The 16781-nt window shown below is 39.3% G+C and overlaps 1 protein-coding gene across 1 annotated transcript; it reads right to left on the bottom strand.

Annotated features, from left to right (window-relative positions):
- Positions 1 to 5206: 5206 nt before the first annotated feature.
- LOC115685060 (long chain acyl-CoA synthetase 6, peroxisomal) lies at positions 5207 to 16158 on the bottom strand. Its single transcript, XM_030610057.2, has 23 exons — positions 15849 to 16158; positions 13719 to 13779; positions 13562 to 13639; positions 13304 to 13375; positions 13129 to 13210; positions 12906 to 13011; positions 12735 to 12811; positions 12417 to 12461; positions 12222 to 12308; positions 11574 to 11663; positions 11389 to 11468; positions 11210 to 11303; positions 9854 to 9942; positions 9688 to 9776; positions 9017 to 9146; positions 8318 to 8436; positions 7517 to 7640; positions 7352 to 7438; positions 6559 to 6662; positions 6370 to 6455; positions 5813 to 5899; positions 5623 to 5709; positions 5207 to 5506 (listed from the first exon to the last, which is right to left on the bottom strand). Exons 1-23 carry the CDS (start codon positions 15976 to 15978, stop codon positions 5414 to 5416), a joined length of 2097 nt encoding a protein of 698 aa, XP_030465917.1. The 5' UTR covers positions 15979 to 16158; the 3' UTR covers positions 5207 to 5413.
- Positions 16159 to 16781: the final 623 nt, after the last annotated feature.

The raw sequence follows: 16781 nt of genomic DNA, 5'->3' as shown, positions 1-16781 counted from the left end.
TAAAAAATTACAAAATTGTTGGAAAAGGAAACTCTCCTCATGTTTGAATGGCACGGCCATTCGGGGGGGCCCAAAATTCTTCGACAGTAGGCCTGGTGACTTATTTAGTGTTTAAAAAAGAGAGAATTATTTAGCATTTTTTTATTTATTTATCTAGGCACATGCGAAAAACTGCAATTAAATAATTACATTCGATCTTTTTCTGTAACGACAAATGCGACACGATGCAATCAATAAGGGCAAAACCCCCTCGCGTCATGGGATGTCCATTCTTTTTTGAAAGCTAAACATTCGTCGCGAGTTGTTTGCTTTGTTTGTCTTGGTATGATCCAACCCGGCATTCCTCATGCTTACGATATCTGCAATGGCGCTAAATTCAGCCGCGCGATACCGGCGATGGCGACGGCGACAATCATTAATCGCGGAAAGGCTAAGGACGACGAAGGTTCCAGTTGCGAGACGTGCTTACTTGCCCATGTCGTTGTCGTGGCCCGAGTGCGACTCGAGGATTGCGGGATTTGGTATGAGGATCGCTTGAACTACTAAGTACTTGGTGCATGGGCTAGTGATTCCGAAATTGGAGATTTGAGGGGTTAAGTGTATGAATCGGTGTATGGAGTGACAATGGGATGATGGGTAAAGGGTAAAGGATGAAGGATATGGAAAGTTCATCACCGATGCTTAAAGGCACGGGCCACCAGCAAAGGATAAAGAGCCGAGATAGATGGCAGCTTACCATCAAGGCATAAAGAATTTCTCTACCGGCGAAGGATAAAGAATTGTCCGGTTCACCATCAACGACGTTGGGTAAAGAATCGGATAGATAGTTCAACTCACGTAGAAGAATTCTCGTATATACATCAAAATCTGCATTACAATGGAGAGTTCTCTTCTGTTAGGAAATGGACACGCTTTAAAGAGACATGGGGATTCCTCAAATATTAAAGACATAGGAACTAGAACGTAAATAAAGTCCCAGGAACTCAGATTTTTGACTCTTGGAAAACCCAACTCATAAAAACCTAAGAACTAAGAAATGTAAATAATGACACGGAGACTTGAAATCTTGACTCTTCAGCTTTCATGGTTCATCTTTCAAAATTCGTCAACCAGCCTTGGCCAGAAAATAACTATCTTAGAATTTCAACAAATAACCAAGGAAATCGCTTTAGAACAGCCTCCCATCTATATGTTATTGATTGGTGTTGAAATTGGCAAAATATTATAGTGAACCGGTAACTCGATACTTGATCATCAAGGATTAATCGACAACTCCTCAATCGATAACTTGGTTGATAGTCTTCTCATCGACAACTTCATTTTCGACCAATCGAATTAAGTTATGACCCAATTCTACCTTGGCTTGAATGAATATTGACTGTGTTGGATTTGTCGATGGAATTAAGTCGGATGCTCCCGCAGCGGCGCTTGAATGCAAAAATGGAAAAGCTTATGCATATTTTTGTTGGGAAAATTGTTAAAAAAAGTCATAAACTTATTGCACTTTTGCCGATTCAGTCCTAAACATTTTAAGTTTGCCAATTCAGTCCTAAACATTTTCACTTCTTACCAATTTAGTCCATTTGGCTGGTCGGCGCTGACGTGGCCGCTGGCCGTCCGGCCAACACTGATGTAGCAATTTTAAAATATTTTTTCGAATAGTTTAATATTGTTTTCTTTTTTTTCTACCTTTTCCCTCTAGCCGGTCCAACGACCGACGAGTTTGCCCTTGATGGCCTCTGGCGAAGCTCACCCCCGTCAGCCACTGGCGAGGGTGAGCCTCGCCTACCACTGCGAGGTCGAGCCTCGCCATGGCTGGGCGAGACTCGACCTCACCGAATCTAGGCGAGGTCGAGCCTCAACCAGCCATGGCGAGTGAAACCCAGTGACGGGGAGGCCGGCCTTGCCTTCACGAAACCCAGCGACGGCGAAGCCCACCTCACCTTGGTTGGGCGAGGCCAGCCCTCGCTGGATCTGGTCGTGGTCGAGCCTCACCCAGTAGCGGGCGAGGCTTGCCCTCGCCAGTGGCTGGCGGGGGCGAGCTTTGCCCGAGGCCGGCGAGGTCGATCGCCGGACCAGCCAGAGGGAAAAGGTAGAAAAAAATATTTAAAAATTGCCACATCAGCGTTGGCCGGACGGCCTGCGGCCACGTCAGCACCGGCCGACCAAATGGACTCAATTGGCAAGAAGTGAAAAGGTTTATGACCGAATTGACAAAAAGTAAAAAGGTTTAGAACTGAATTGGCAAAAATGCAATAGGTTTAGGACTTTTTTGACAATTTTTCCTATTTTTGCTTGGATGCTGGTGATTTTTGCAATTTCCAGAGAGCACACTATCAGCAGTAATGCCAGAACTTTCGAGATAGGTACAAAACTTTGTTACTGTTATCAGATGATCGGACAAGAAGTTTGATTTAGCGTTCAAATTACTGGCGATAATGTCGGAATTCCTATCAAGAAGTGTCGGAACATGTGGATTGTGGAGTATGCTTTCCGTGTGCGTACATCTATTTATCTCTACATGAAGTAATCAGTATTGTCCTATGAAGCCAAGTGGATTTCTTATTTTTAATGGATCTCGATCATTTTTCTCTCAGTCTCACGTATTTTGATATTAATGTTTGAATCTTTTTTTTTATCCAAAATAAACTTCTTTAAAAGATTTAAATATTTTTCGTTTATATTTCTTTGGTCCATCATGTGTCGTTATTGATATTTTTTCCATAATTTAATCATTACAACATTGGTTTATTTTATCTCTTAATACGCCTTTCGCGGAAAATGAATGATTTTGAAAACTTCTTCCAAAAAACGATTGTTTATATTACAATAATGTCCAAACGAAAAACTTTTCATCGTTCACAAAAATGTTTAGACATAAATTTTTATCGATAATTAATATTTTTATTGACTAATTATTTCAAGTGATGTGAGCAATCATTTTTAGAAAAATATTTTATAAATCATTCTTTTTCGTGAAACAAAGTGCGCCTCAAAGTCAAATGTTTTATTACTAATTGTTGGTGATGGTGGACTGGTGGAAGAGTTGGCCCTATTGCGGTGGTAGTGGATAGGGGTGAGCAGTTCTAGGTTCTTTACATATTCTACCTGGATATTGGAACCTACCTCGGATACAGGTTCCTCATTTTTTTGAACCCGAAACCTACCCGTCGGAACCCAGAACATGAACCTAGAACCTACCCTGTCACAGGTTCCAAGATAGGTTATACGGTCTAACAGGTTCTTTTTTTTTAATTTCATTTTTTGTTAAACAAAACGAAAATAAACGCAAAAATACTAAATAAGCTTGTCATTCACCAAAGAAAATACAAAATACTAGTTTTCCTGGTATTACGGTTCAAATAAATACAATTGAAATGAGAAATCATTACGTGAATCGATACTAGGGGTGAGCGATTCCATGTTCCGTATAGATTCTACTTGGAACTTACCCATGAGAATAGGTTCCTCATTTTTTGGAACTTGGAACCTACCCTATTACAGATTTTAGGGTCGGTTCCAAGATCTACCCAGGTTTCACCTATATTATTAATTGAACAATTGCAGTAAATCATTATATTTAATGACCATCACTTACTATTATGATTCACTGACCACAACTTATATTTAGACATACGAAGAATATGAAACATTAACAAGACATAAAATGAAAGCTCAGACTAGTGGTTCCAGATTATATACTAATTCTCTAATGCCATGAAATACCGTAGGATCATACGAAGACATAGACCGAGAAAAAACACAAAAAACTTATTTAGATTTTAGGTTCCAGGTTCTACTTACCTAAAACTTAGAATCTACTCGTCGAAACAGGTTTCTCAATTTTTGGAACCTGAAGCCTACCCCACATACCTTGGAACCACATATCTTGAAATCTGGAACTTACAGGTCCTACCTGTCAAATTTTCAGGTTCCAGGTTCTATTCTAGAACCATGCTCATCGCTAGTAGTGGAGCTCATGATAATGCTGGTGATGTGGTGGTGGTGATGGTAGAGTGGTTGACTCCTGGTGGTGGTGAAGTTGGAGAATGGCGACCGTAGCTAGACGGTGGAGGTCATTGGTATAGGGGTGGTAATTCTGATCGTGGGCCATGTTCGTGCTGTGTCGATATAAAGGTAAATAACGAAATGGGCCAATCCGAACATAATAGGATCAGTTAATCTTAAATCAACCTACGTGACACAAATATGATCCGAAAATTAACAAAAGAACATGACACGACCTATGTAACACAATTAAATAATATGCTGATGGATTGAGACAATCGCACAACCTCTCATGACACGAAATCAGTCCATGAAATATCCTTAGTTTTTTTTATATTACAACTCACAATAATCCCTCGACAAAATATCATCAAATCAAATTACATAGCATTTTCATGGTCAATGTGATATCGCCTACTTAAAACCTTAAGAGTGATGCGAAAAAATAACCTTTTAACTAATCGCATCTAAACGGGTCAAAGCGCAACTTGTGTCGATGCTTACCTGCTATATTGAATGGGTTCTCCGAGTGGATTTTGTGTCCGACAGATTTGACATGTACACGACACGATTATTAATCATGTCTCACTGGTCGACATGATATTGACCCGAACACGATTATCCTTATTACTTACCAGTTAATTCCATGTCATATTTAAGTCGTGTTATTATGACGTGTTAGAAATGTCATTCCTTGCATAGTGGTGTCAATGAAAAACTTATAGCAGTAAAATGGTGGTGGGTAACTGTGACGTGGCAATGGTGGTGGTACCCATGAAGGTGGCAATGGTGGTGGTACCCATGAAGGTGGCAATGAAGTGGGAGAGAGATGATGACTATGATGACCATGGTGATGAACTCATCCGTGCAGCATCACTTATAAAACAAGGAACAAGCAACCATCACAAACAATATGGAAATACCATTCTTGCTCAGTTTCCATTCAAAATACCGATTTAGCTCGTAGTTAAGTCTGATCAGAGAGAATAAAAACCATATCTGAGAATAACTTCAGCATCTTTAGTCTCACCAGCCGGATTCAATTGGCTGCTCTATTGATTCCGAGAATAACATCCACCCGGTAGCATTGCACATAAAGCAGCAGTCCACGAGCAGTTCTCAGGCCACCCGGTTCATCCATCCCTTCCGACATATCCAAGAAAGATGGAGGGACACTAGGCTCTTTCGAAGATTACGGTTGGTGTGACAAAAAAATCACGTTATTAGGATAAAGAATTGTTGTACTTGATGATCACAGAATATCTTCCCCAATTATCATACAAGCTTATTTGGAGAAGAATAAGGATACAACCGAAATAGAATGCCGGACTGGGTTCTTAAAGAAGTTCGCTGTTGTCCCATCATTCCTTGTAGAATCGTCAATTTCGATTCATGCTCTGCATCATTACATCTTTGGAGAGGGATCCGACGAAGAAAGTTCCGCATACATGTTGCTTATGGCCTGTGCAAAATACTCCTTCGCTTGAGGCCTCTTTATCTGTCGACCAAGAAACGAAATTATGAGAGATTTTAACATGATGAGGGATTTTTCTTAGTATTGACCTGTCTTTGAAATCTAATAAGAATCTCAGCTTTCCATGTCTAATGACTTGCCTTAAAGGTTGGCGTAAGAAGCCCATTCTCTACTGTAAATGGTTCCGGCACCAATGTCACTGCTTTCGCAAACTCGAAGCCTCTTAGCTGAAATATGGAGGTAAATTCAAGTCATAAAATCAGTTCGTTGTTCAAGTTGTCATAATATTCAAATTAAAAGTAAATCTGGCACACTTTAGAGGGTACTTGCCTGTGCTTCTCTACCAATGGCATCCATGTCAGCAAGAACAGCAGATCTTGCTCTTGGATCGCTGCCCAGCTGTCCTAAATCTGCATACTGCAGTTTAGCAATCACAGAAGCATAAGTCTGTATGCAGTTTTCTACCCACAGCCCACTGCATGTCATCCAAGCAGACAAAAATACAGAGGCAAAATACATCTTGCAAGTTCTAGCAAAACAATTAATTCCTTCATGTCGGTCCACTCTTTTTACTTCCATGCCTGTGTTTTCCTTTTGGTGTGTGGGTGGATGGGGGTTGTATAAATGTTACACACGATATTTGAACACAGCAAAACAAAAGTATGTACTCGTTCTTCTCCAAAAAACAATTGTTTACCAAGTCAGTCATCCTCCATAAATGTAGACATTTTTTTGGGGGGGTGGGGTTTGCTCAATCTTCCAGCAAAATACCAGTAAAATAGCCACAGCTATATCTTAGAACCCTACCAAGCAAGAAGTACCAACTTCACAATCGCAAATACTTGGAATTCCCTTGTTAAAACCAAACAAAGAATTGGACAAATCACCTCGATTCCTTCAGAAGCAGCCCATGCTTTGAATGCATCTGGGTCAACAGAGACAATTGCTACCAAAGAAGAGTTCAGGCTGTCACCTATCACAAGCAAACACATAGTTTTCTTAGTGATCCTTGAAGAAGAGGGAAGTGCTGAGAGAGGAGGGGGGTTGGGGTTATCATTCATAGTATACCATCTTACCATAAATGAAACACTGTGCAATGAACTTGCACTTCGCATAAACATTCTCGATTTTCTCTGGAGCAATGTACTCTCCCTGCGCTAATTTGAAGATGTTCTTTTTCCTGCAAAAGCACGAGTTACTTGGAGAAACTGCTTCACCATAATCCATCTCCAACACAGCAATCTTAGGTCCTAGTCCTCTACAAATGGAACTCTAAAACCCTTTCTGTGCTTATTGTAAGGCGATATTAAATGCCACCATTTATATGTCTATAGACTTAAGAGTGAGACACTTGACATCAAATAAAAGTCTGATTTCAAATTTCAAAAGTCAAAGAAATAGCCAAAGGCTACAACAAATATCCACTCATCATTGTGACTTGTCCTCTTCAAAGCGATGATAAAGGTTGCTATATATGACATAGCTCTATCGTCATGATACCAGAGATGCAAACACCAAACCTCCAGACTCATTCACCTCATCCAAATACAACAAAAACCCAGGTAACACACCCAGCGCAGGAGTAACGGAACCGGGGCATCACATTTTAGGGAGTGAACATTTTTGGGAGCTGGAACATTTTGCCTGCTATTAATTTGTCTTAGAACCAGTAATCGAGGTAAAGATGGCAGTTACATGAGCCATAAATTTTGACAAGGAGCAAGCTTGATGCAGAACTGAACCAAACTAAAACTACTTCTTTTGCACACTTATTTGCAGTGCACAAATTATATCAACTACACACCGTTAATTTCAGAACGAGCTGGTTGATTCGTCAAACGAGAAAGTTACAAAATTATATGATCCCACCTGTCGATGATCTTGAGACGGCCTCCAGGTAACCACAATCCTATGTCTCCAGTATGAAGCCATCCGTCTTCATCAATTACTTCTTTCCTACAAAATTCAGCATATACAATACTTTCTTGAAAAAGTAACTAAACATAGAACCCAGAAACAAAGTAACTAACATACGTCTGCACTTCATCTTTATGATAGCCTCGGAAAATGATAGGACCCCTGACACAGATTTCACCACGCGGATATGGCTGATCCTCAGAAGTGTAATTCATCTCTGGAACATCCACAAGTTTAATTTCTGAAACAGAGAAACTTTGTCATCTCAACCCAAAATAAGAAAAGGCAGGGAATAAAAAAATTAAAATTCATAAAGAAACCCAATCTAAGGCACCATTTCTACTCTGCGAATTAAATCATGCTAGCTTCGACCAAAATAAAAGAATTAATTCATGCTAGCTATCAGGTCCAAAATTTCAGGAAATTAACTATCAGTACCAAACAAGAAACAAATAGAGATAATCATTAGTCCCACAAAGATAATAGTGTGGTGAAATCATGCGAAATTTCACAATAAACCATTTGTTTTCAATTTCGACATAGGAAATCACCAAAACTATCGATGAAAACGTTAATTGCCAGAATTTAATGTCTTCACTCGTCAATACCACAACCATACAACAATTGATAACTCTCTATACTTGACAACCAAGAATACAACCTGACTAACTGTAGTTTATTTGTCTCACCATCCAACTAGAACAGGACCAACCAAGCAGAAATGATTTTTTTGGGGGGCTAAAAAGCAGAAATAAGACGATTGCATAGCATTTGAGAACATTTTCTGTGATCTAGTCGATAAGAAGAAAAAGTAATGCAAGTAGAAGCCGCAGTGTCATAACACTAATTAATTGAAGTACGAATGTCGAGTGCAATAACAAACGTCCAATGACAGTTATGTCACAATGCTCGACATACCGCAGGCTGGATTAGGAGAGCCAACATGACCAGTTAGGTTGTCACCCTCATCCATAGAACTTATAACACAAGAAGTCTCTGTCATTCCATATCCTTCAGTTACCTGACCACCAAAGCAACTGAAGAGAAATCCAACATGCCCGTCAGAACAACAGCAGAATGATCTATACATCTATAATTGTACAAGTTGACTCCTCTAATTCTTTTTGGGTCAAAGACTCCTCTAATTAATGAGGTGTACAATTACAAATTGTCTTCTTGAAATTCTTAAAAAGATAAAGAGTCCAAAGACGTTCTTTAAATAATATGAAACCCGGATTTGTTTATCATCGCAAAGAAATGAAGAGGAAAGTTTAGAAAATGTAAAGTACTTCTTATCACCAAAGCAGATCCACATTTAACGAACTTAAATTCCTCAAAACAATTTGGCAAAAAGACCAAAAAAAAAAATTGCCACACCTTTCACCCAATGACCACTTACATACCACAATAAAGTTCACATTTATTGGTCTTATATAATGTTGGCAATAACGAAAGAAGAAGAAATTGCTTTCTGTTTCAAATTTTTTCATTATCATCAATTAAGTCTATGATCCTCATGAAGTGAACAAGCTAATTAGCTAGTATAGATATATTAAAAGTGTAGCATTTCTATCAGCAGAAGGCAAATGAAAATTCCCAGAAAAGAAGCTGACTTACATCTTTAAGAACTCCATCACATCAGGCGACAAGGGAGAAGCGCCTGATGTGAGAAAGCGTACCCTTCCACCGAGCTTTTCCCTAATCTTGTTGAAAACCAATCTATCCCACATGGGAGATGGGTTCTTGCCTGAAATTATTATTTTTGCAGAAACTAGTAAGCTTTTCAGTTGATAGGTACGCAAGAATCTCCTTGTGAGGGAACCAGGGGGTTGCAAACTTCACAAAAATCAAGAGCAGTTCTAAGAAATCTGCAAGGCAGATAAATCAAGTATACCATTTTGCGGTGACAAATAAATTGCAAATGTCAGGTTCTAACAAATTCCACTCATGCCTTGTAGCAAATGGCCAGGCGGAACAATGAAACTGCATTAAAATCATCTGGGGGTGCTGACTACTTATTGCTTTAGTAAATTTTTGGCCTCTAAACCTTGTTGGGGTGTTCCAATAGTCAAATGAGCAATATAGAAAGTTTTATCTCTTTAGCTGTCCTCAACATAGTTAAAAGAAGGTTTTTCAATTTCCCTCCCTTTCTTGGCTTTCATTCTATAGCGAAAAAAGTACATCTTTAGAATTCAGAAACAGTTCACAAAAAGCCATCAAGGTGAAACCTTAAGAGATAAACACAATAAACTTAGGAAAGTCTATTCAAACTAGGATTGCTTTTTTACCATTCAACATCGCCTGCTTCTTGGCATTGTATGCTGTATTAAAGAGCCTCTCCCTCAGTCCACCAGATGTTTTCACAGCATTCATAATACTGCACAGTTGAGGCACTCATTAAATTGACCGCATGACTATGCATCTGACAATAAATAAAGTTACTTCCCATCTTACCCAGCATATATCCTATTGTACAAGCGAGGTACACTGCAAAATATGGTGGGTCTTAGGGCAGCCATATCATCCATTAATTTCAGATTATCCTGTACAGAAAAAGATAGGAGCATGTAAGGCCACTCTTAAAAAAAAGATTCATTCAATAAAATGTCAAGCCACTAGAAGCAAAAAATGGAAGTGTAATACAAAAATGTTAGTTCTTTTACAATTGCTGATGGCTATATCGAAAAACTCCATGAAACCAATGGTCTATCCTATAATGAACCGTGAAGCCCAATGACATGTCTCTGCTTTCTTAAAATGTTATCTAATACCAAGATGAAAATGGTATATAATATGCAAGTGCAGAAACATAACATCTTAACCATTAACTTTACGACAGCACTACATGTATTCGGATATGTTTCCACACCAAGTGAATGATATATAAATTATCACATTCACGAAAAAATAGATGTATGGACAGCAAGTTCCTTATTCTGAGAAAGCATTAGCTCATCAAAATTGCCAGCTTCCCTCTCAAATTGAGATCATAGGTCAACTTAGAAACAATCAAGACAAGGAGAATAAGGAGTACGAAAAAGCACGAAAAAAGAGAAAAAAATAAGTAAACTGTAAGATATGACTATCCATCCCTCTGTTACAGGTGCTTTAGTAATGTCTGCAATCAAGTTGATAGCTCTACGAACAAATGGATTGGATCGAATCAAAATGCGTGGCAACAACCAGGTAAAGATGAACTGTCTTCATAGTAAATTCAGCGCAGAAACTCTAGCCACTATAACTGATTAAAATGCAATTTACAGACAGAAACTGTTCTCTCATTTCATTTAAGCCACGAATGTGCTCATAAGATATGCAACTCCAATGATTTATTTGAAAGAAAGATCGCTATTGACTATTGATTCTCTGAGTGGCTGCAGCAGTGTCTCTTACATTGGCAGAAAAAATCTCAATACAGATCTAACCCTAAGAAAATCTGCAACATGGCTCTCCCATGTGCCTAACGAACAACTTTAAAGCTATGTCCTTACACAACTTGGTAAAGTACTTAAACAGGTGGTTCCAAAAGGAACCTTCCCAATGAAAAATGCCAATACAATGGATCCAAACAAGTTTTCAAGGCCTTCAGTTAAATTCATCAATTAACCCACTGACTAACAATCTGTTGTTGAACAGCAAATACTGACTTTGTTCCCTCACAACTCAAACTTTTGTTTCTTCTCCTATAATCACCTCGTCAGTAGCATGGAACTTCTAATATCACAAACATCAAAACAAACATGTTGACATGCATCATTCACTAGAAGTAATAGAAAAATTAACTAATTAGTAATGTCTCAATAAGCGTACCCCCTGGTAGAATCCAACGGCAACTCCGAAATAAGCTGTCAAGACTTGGTTGGCTCTTTCATAGATATGTGCCAGCGGAAGATATGATATGTAGCTGTGCAAATAAAAGGTCGTGTGAGAAAGAACAAGCAAGTAAAAGGTGGCGAACAAGACGACCAGAAAGAAAGCCCACTACTTACACATCAGAAGGGTAGAATTTAATATTAGTAGTGGAGCCAGCAACATTTGCTATTAAGTTGCCATGGGTCAGTACAGCTCCCTAAGCAGTTAGCACAAGAAACAAGGAGTCACCATAAGTATTCGACTGTTACAAGGATCAAAGCTTGAACATAAGGACCGGAAATTCACTGAAAGCAGTATTCACCTTTGGTGTTCCAGTTGTACCACTTGTGTAACAAATTGTAGCAACATCATCTGGTTTTGGTGGGCAGAATGGCTGGATGCTACTATGACCCTAACAATTATACATGATTAAGAGAAATCGCTTTCTCGGGAAAACACATATTGAGCATAGTACAAGATTGGGAGTCACAGTGACATAAAGTAATAGATGTGCAAATATAATGAACTCTTTCTTGAGACACTGGAAACAGGCAAATTCCATGTGATCAAAGATGATTGCCTGAGTTATCAAAAATGCTTATATGTGGACGAGGAAATCCCAGTCTTCTACATGGCCATTAGGAACAAATCAAGGTCAACATGGAGATTACTAAAGTCAAGAATTATGGCTTCAAGTACACTCACTGTCCTCCGTCAAGAAATTATTTACGGCATGCCACTCGTTCTCATTGTTTTTTCCATAAACAATTATTCCCCCAGCAAAGGCTTGACTGATCTAGAGCTTTCAACTTTCAGAGAGACAAACCTAAACATAGTAAACATTATTTGGAACTTCACTAAGGAAGATAAGATCAACTTGATGGATTATCTTCAGGATTGACGCAACAATTATAGATCAGCTTAATTTTCATTTTACAAAAGAAATGTATTGTCTCAAATTATGTCATACCTGACTGACTAGTTTGGAATATGTTAAGACTTTTACTCCGGCTGTAGATGGAAGTGATGGAATTTGCTCATCTATGCCTCCGACCACCTATGAAATAAACAAGCATGGGGTTGAAAAAGACAAAAGAGTTTAAATATCTGGAAGCATATTATCATCTTTTGCAGGTTAAATAGAAGATTAGGCTTGGTTAATTACCGCTATAAGGCGAACAGTTGGAATCTCAGAAAGGAAGTTCAACAACTGCAAATTCAGTATAAAACAAAGCAAAGTGAGGACGACTGAACTCAGCAACTAAATACAAATGAAGCAGAATTTAGAAAGAGTAATCAGAAGATAGAAGGCAATATGACCACTATGCTGCTGAAAAAAGAAAGGCTTCAGAGGGGACACTCCCTTATTTCCTCCTCAGACCATCCGGCACCAATGTGACCAAATCATAATGCTAGTCGATTCCATTTTTTAGAACAATTCAAATAAACAGTGATCACCCAGACAGAAAAGGGATGGACTAACCCCATTGAGTGTTTGGGGAACACAAAATATGGCTTGTACCGCAGCATGGTTCACAATATACTTGACAGCATCCGGTCCTGCAAAGATAGGAACGAAGATGTGTACAGTAAAAAAGATAAATATGGAGTAATCAGGCTTCAAACAGAGCTCTGTTGACAAGCAAGTGTATACCTAGAGTGTCATATAGAGGAACAGAAATGTAAGAGTATGCAGAGCACGCATGATCAGTAATAAGCCACTCTGGTCTGTTGATAAAGTACAATCCTATTGAAGATCCCTGAAAAGAATCATATAAAGATTGATTTCAGAATTACTTTTGCAAAGGAAAAGTCAAGTACATGCTTCCTAGTTGACGTAGAATAGAAATAACCACGATTGAGAGCATATAGTTCACCTTTGGAATACCATGATATATTAGCCCGGAACCTAAAGCTGCTCGAGCAGTGCCTGCCTCTCCATATGTCATCCATTTGTACCTTTCAGCATACATTTAAACAATGTCACTAAAGAATACCAACACCAAACAGCAACCTATCCATAGATATGAGGAAAGCAAAGGCTAAACTCACTCTCCAACAGTTCCATCTACCCGTACTCGAGTACCCAAATATTTGTAATCTCGAAAAGTTTCTACGGAGTGCCTGTATGACCATTACCGGAGAGGACATTTTAGATTATTTTTTCAATAAAATGAATGCAGAGAAGGATCATACAGTGCCCAAGTCACAAGAGAAAAAGGAAAAGATAGGTGCAGTGGTCTGAAAACATTTCAAGCTAAAAACATGGAAGAATGAAAAGCTTTAACCCAGTAAATGGGGAATGCTTACACAAAATTATCGTGCAATGTACCGATTTCGGGATGGTCAGGGAATCTGCTCACAAGCTTCAAAGGAGCATGAACAGATCTGTTATCATTCAATCAAACTTTAACTCAGTGTGATGAAGCAATACAGCAAAGAGTCGAAGACATATATAACAACGTACCGGTATACATTCCACTTTCCAGTCTGCAGTTTCTCTGGGAGCACAACGCTATACCCTTGATCTGCTCAGAGTACAATATGAGCAACTGATATGATTAATGTAGATATGAGACCATATTGACTAAAGTACTCTCATTTTATATAAGGTGGCAACTAGCAAGGACAAAATAGCAAAGATTTCAGCACATGACAATGAATGGACAAGCTGTCACACTATTTTGAAATAGACATGCTGGATTATCATTAACTTGAACCACAGGCAGGACTTGATCACCTCAAAAATATAGAACTTCAAAAAAGTAATGCACGCATCATGTAATTCAACAATACACAGGTCACCCCGTAGGCTATCGATCAATCAAACTTTCTAGTAAGGCACATATGTACTAGCCCTATGCAACATGATAGGGCTTGATGCACCTTGTTTCCACAGTAATAAGCCAGAGGAGAAAAAGTAATAAATGATTCTGAAATCATTTCCTCAACACCAACTAACTGATAGGCTATACATGATCAATTGTATGTGCATCTCTTATCAACATATGAACAACACCTAGATATTCTTCCTAACCAACCAATTAATGATATCGATTGGTCACTCCATAGGCTATCGATTGGTCAAATTTTCTAGCAAGGGACATATGTAGTAGCCCTATGCAACATTATAGGGCTTGATGCACTTTGTTTCAACAGTAACAAGCCAAAGAGAAAAAGAAAAGTAAATGATTCTGCAATTATTTGTCAAATACCAACTAATTGATAGACTATACAAGATCAATTGCATGTGCATCTCTTATCAATGTGTGAAGAACAATTAGATATTCTTCCTAAACAGCTAATTAATGTAACAGCGATTGCGTGTGTGTATCTTTATATAAAAGCTAATGACCCTAAAGAACACTTGTAGATACTTCCAGCTTGTGAGAGCTGAAAAACCATTCAATAGCTGCTTCAAAAACTTCAAGATAACTGGCAAGTCAACTAAATTGCTGCACTCACTGTAGACTCTATCGTGAAGATAAGATGAAGATCAGGAAGCAACATTTGGGACCATTCTGAAAGGATACTGACATTAACAAACCGCATGGAAAAACTCCAAACAGAGAGCCATTCTTGCCGCGTGTCTCGATGCTTCACTAGAAACACTCCTCACTTCGTTATATAGACAGCGAAATAACCACGACTCGTCTCCTAAAATATGACATCAAAATGAAAAACAGCTCACATTTCTTCTCCCTATGTCCTCCCCTATTTATATCCATCTTGTTCCTTCAAGAGGGCTCCAGGGTAAAAAGACGCTGGTGCAAATTGCACCCTTACATTGCCCTTTTGTTCACCAAAGGTGCAACCAATCATTACAAACACAAGGGCACTTCACGTTCGAGAAAGCAAACCTCCTCCCAGGGAGGATATCGTCAGACGCGAATTCAAGTAAAGCGACCTCATGAATGGACAATCCCAAACAAATTGCAATCAAGAACCTGAACTGACTCCACGGATTTAACGATGCAAAGCCCACTTACAAACAAGAATCCATGCCACTTCAATCAGTCAAGGCAATCCCAAAAAAAAAAACAAACAAAGAAAGAAAGTCACTCGGGTCGTTCAGAAACCAATATAATTGGGATGATCAACTCGATGGGTACCCAATCACCATAAAGAGAAGCTTTTTTCGCGACGCAAATGACCCCACAGATCCCACCCAAAGCAATCTGAGTTATACCGGTAGTGGAGGTGGGGAACAGTGCCCGACTATTCATGACGGATCAAAATCTTAGAGCAAATCATAGCAACAAAAAGAACAGAATACACAAACGAAAACCATCGATTGGACAAGCTACCCGAGAATCCAAAAGGCGCGAGTCGCGTTCGCGGCGTCCTGCCGAGTAGCAATCACGTCGGGACATCCACAAAAAGTTCAGACCCAGAAGAGAAAGAATCGAGCCTTGACCAGCACTGCCATCGAAAATAACGCCGAAGCAAATCGAAAGCGACCTCGTTCGACACCATCTCATTATCTCCGAGAGACCACAACAACCGCAACGTCGAGAAGTCACGGCTTCCCGTCCGCTCAGACGCACAAAATTCACAGCGAGAGAGGTAGAGAGAGGTGAAGTCGGACGTAGCTCACCTACGAAGAACTCGCCGGCCGTGGGGCTCGCGGCGAGCCGAGAGCCGGAGTCAGACTCGTCGGCGGCGGCGGCGGCGAGGTGGCGGCGAATGGCCCTGAGGCGTCGCTGAGCTGGCGACGAAGCGTCCATCGAGATGCTTTCCTGATCCACGTCGCTCGGCCGGGTGGTGAGATGTCTCGTCGCCGTTCCCTCTCGTCGATGAGACTTTCCCCGGGGGTTGGGTTCCCGTATTGATTTTCTGACCGTTTCCTGGGAAAATTATCCGAGCGAGAAAATCCCGTACGGCACGCGATTCGAAGGAAAATGAACCGAAAATAATATTACGTGCGCCGGTCGTGGCGATAAAACGTCGCTATTTTTTCGCATTTTTTGGGACGAAAAAATGACACGAATATTCCCTGAACTTTGATTCAATGTGCAATTTAGTCCCTGAACTTTTAATGTATTCGATATAGTCCCTGAACTTGTGCGTAATATTCAATTTGATCTCCAAACTTTTAATCTGTTCAATGTGGTCCCTGAACTTTTAGTATGTGTTCAATTTAGTCCCTAAACTATATGAAAATATTTAATAAAGTCCCTGAATTTGAATTAATGAAAGGACTATATTGAATATTTTTAAATAGTTCAGAGATTAAATTGAACACATACTAAAAGTTGAGGGACCACATTGAACGGATTAAAAGTTTAGGGACCAAATTGAACATTAGGGTAAAGTTCAGGAACTACATCGAACAAATTAAAAGTTCAAGGATCAAATTGCATCTCAGGTCAAAGTTTAGAGATTATTTATGTCATTTTTCCTTTTTGAAATATATTCTTACTCCGTTTTACGTACCAAAGGAATTTGCATATTTTCACGTTCGTTTATGAAAATTCCTTTCTTCAGTTGGAAATTCACGATCGTTTCCAAATTTTTCTATATGTCGATA

Source organism: Syzygium oleosum, unplaced genomic scaffold, assembly GCF_021117445.2.
Source record: "Syzygium oleosum isolate NSW1041296 unplaced genomic scaffold, Sole_v2.1 Sole_v2.01, whole genome shotgun sequence".
In the NCBI taxonomy this organism is placed as follows: Eukaryota; Viridiplantae; Streptophyta; class Magnoliopsida; order Myrtales; family Myrtaceae; genus Syzygium; species Syzygium oleosum.
Note: the sequence above shows the minus strand (reverse complement) of the source record. Positions and strands in the feature narration are given on the sequence as shown.

Coding starts and splice junctions, on each gene's coding strand:
- LOC115685060 (XM_030610057.2), bottom strand. CDS start 15,978: ATGGACGCTTCGTCGCCAGCTCAGCGACGCCTCAGGGCCATTCGCCGC. Junction 11,469..11,573: donor GTACAACTGGAACACCAAAG/GTGAATACTGCT, acceptor CTAACTGCTTAG/GGAGCTGTACTGACCCATGG. Junction 5,710..5,812: donor CCATTGGTAGAGAAGCACAG/GCAAGTACCCTC, acceptor TCCATATTTCAG/CTAAGAGGCTTCGAGTTTGC.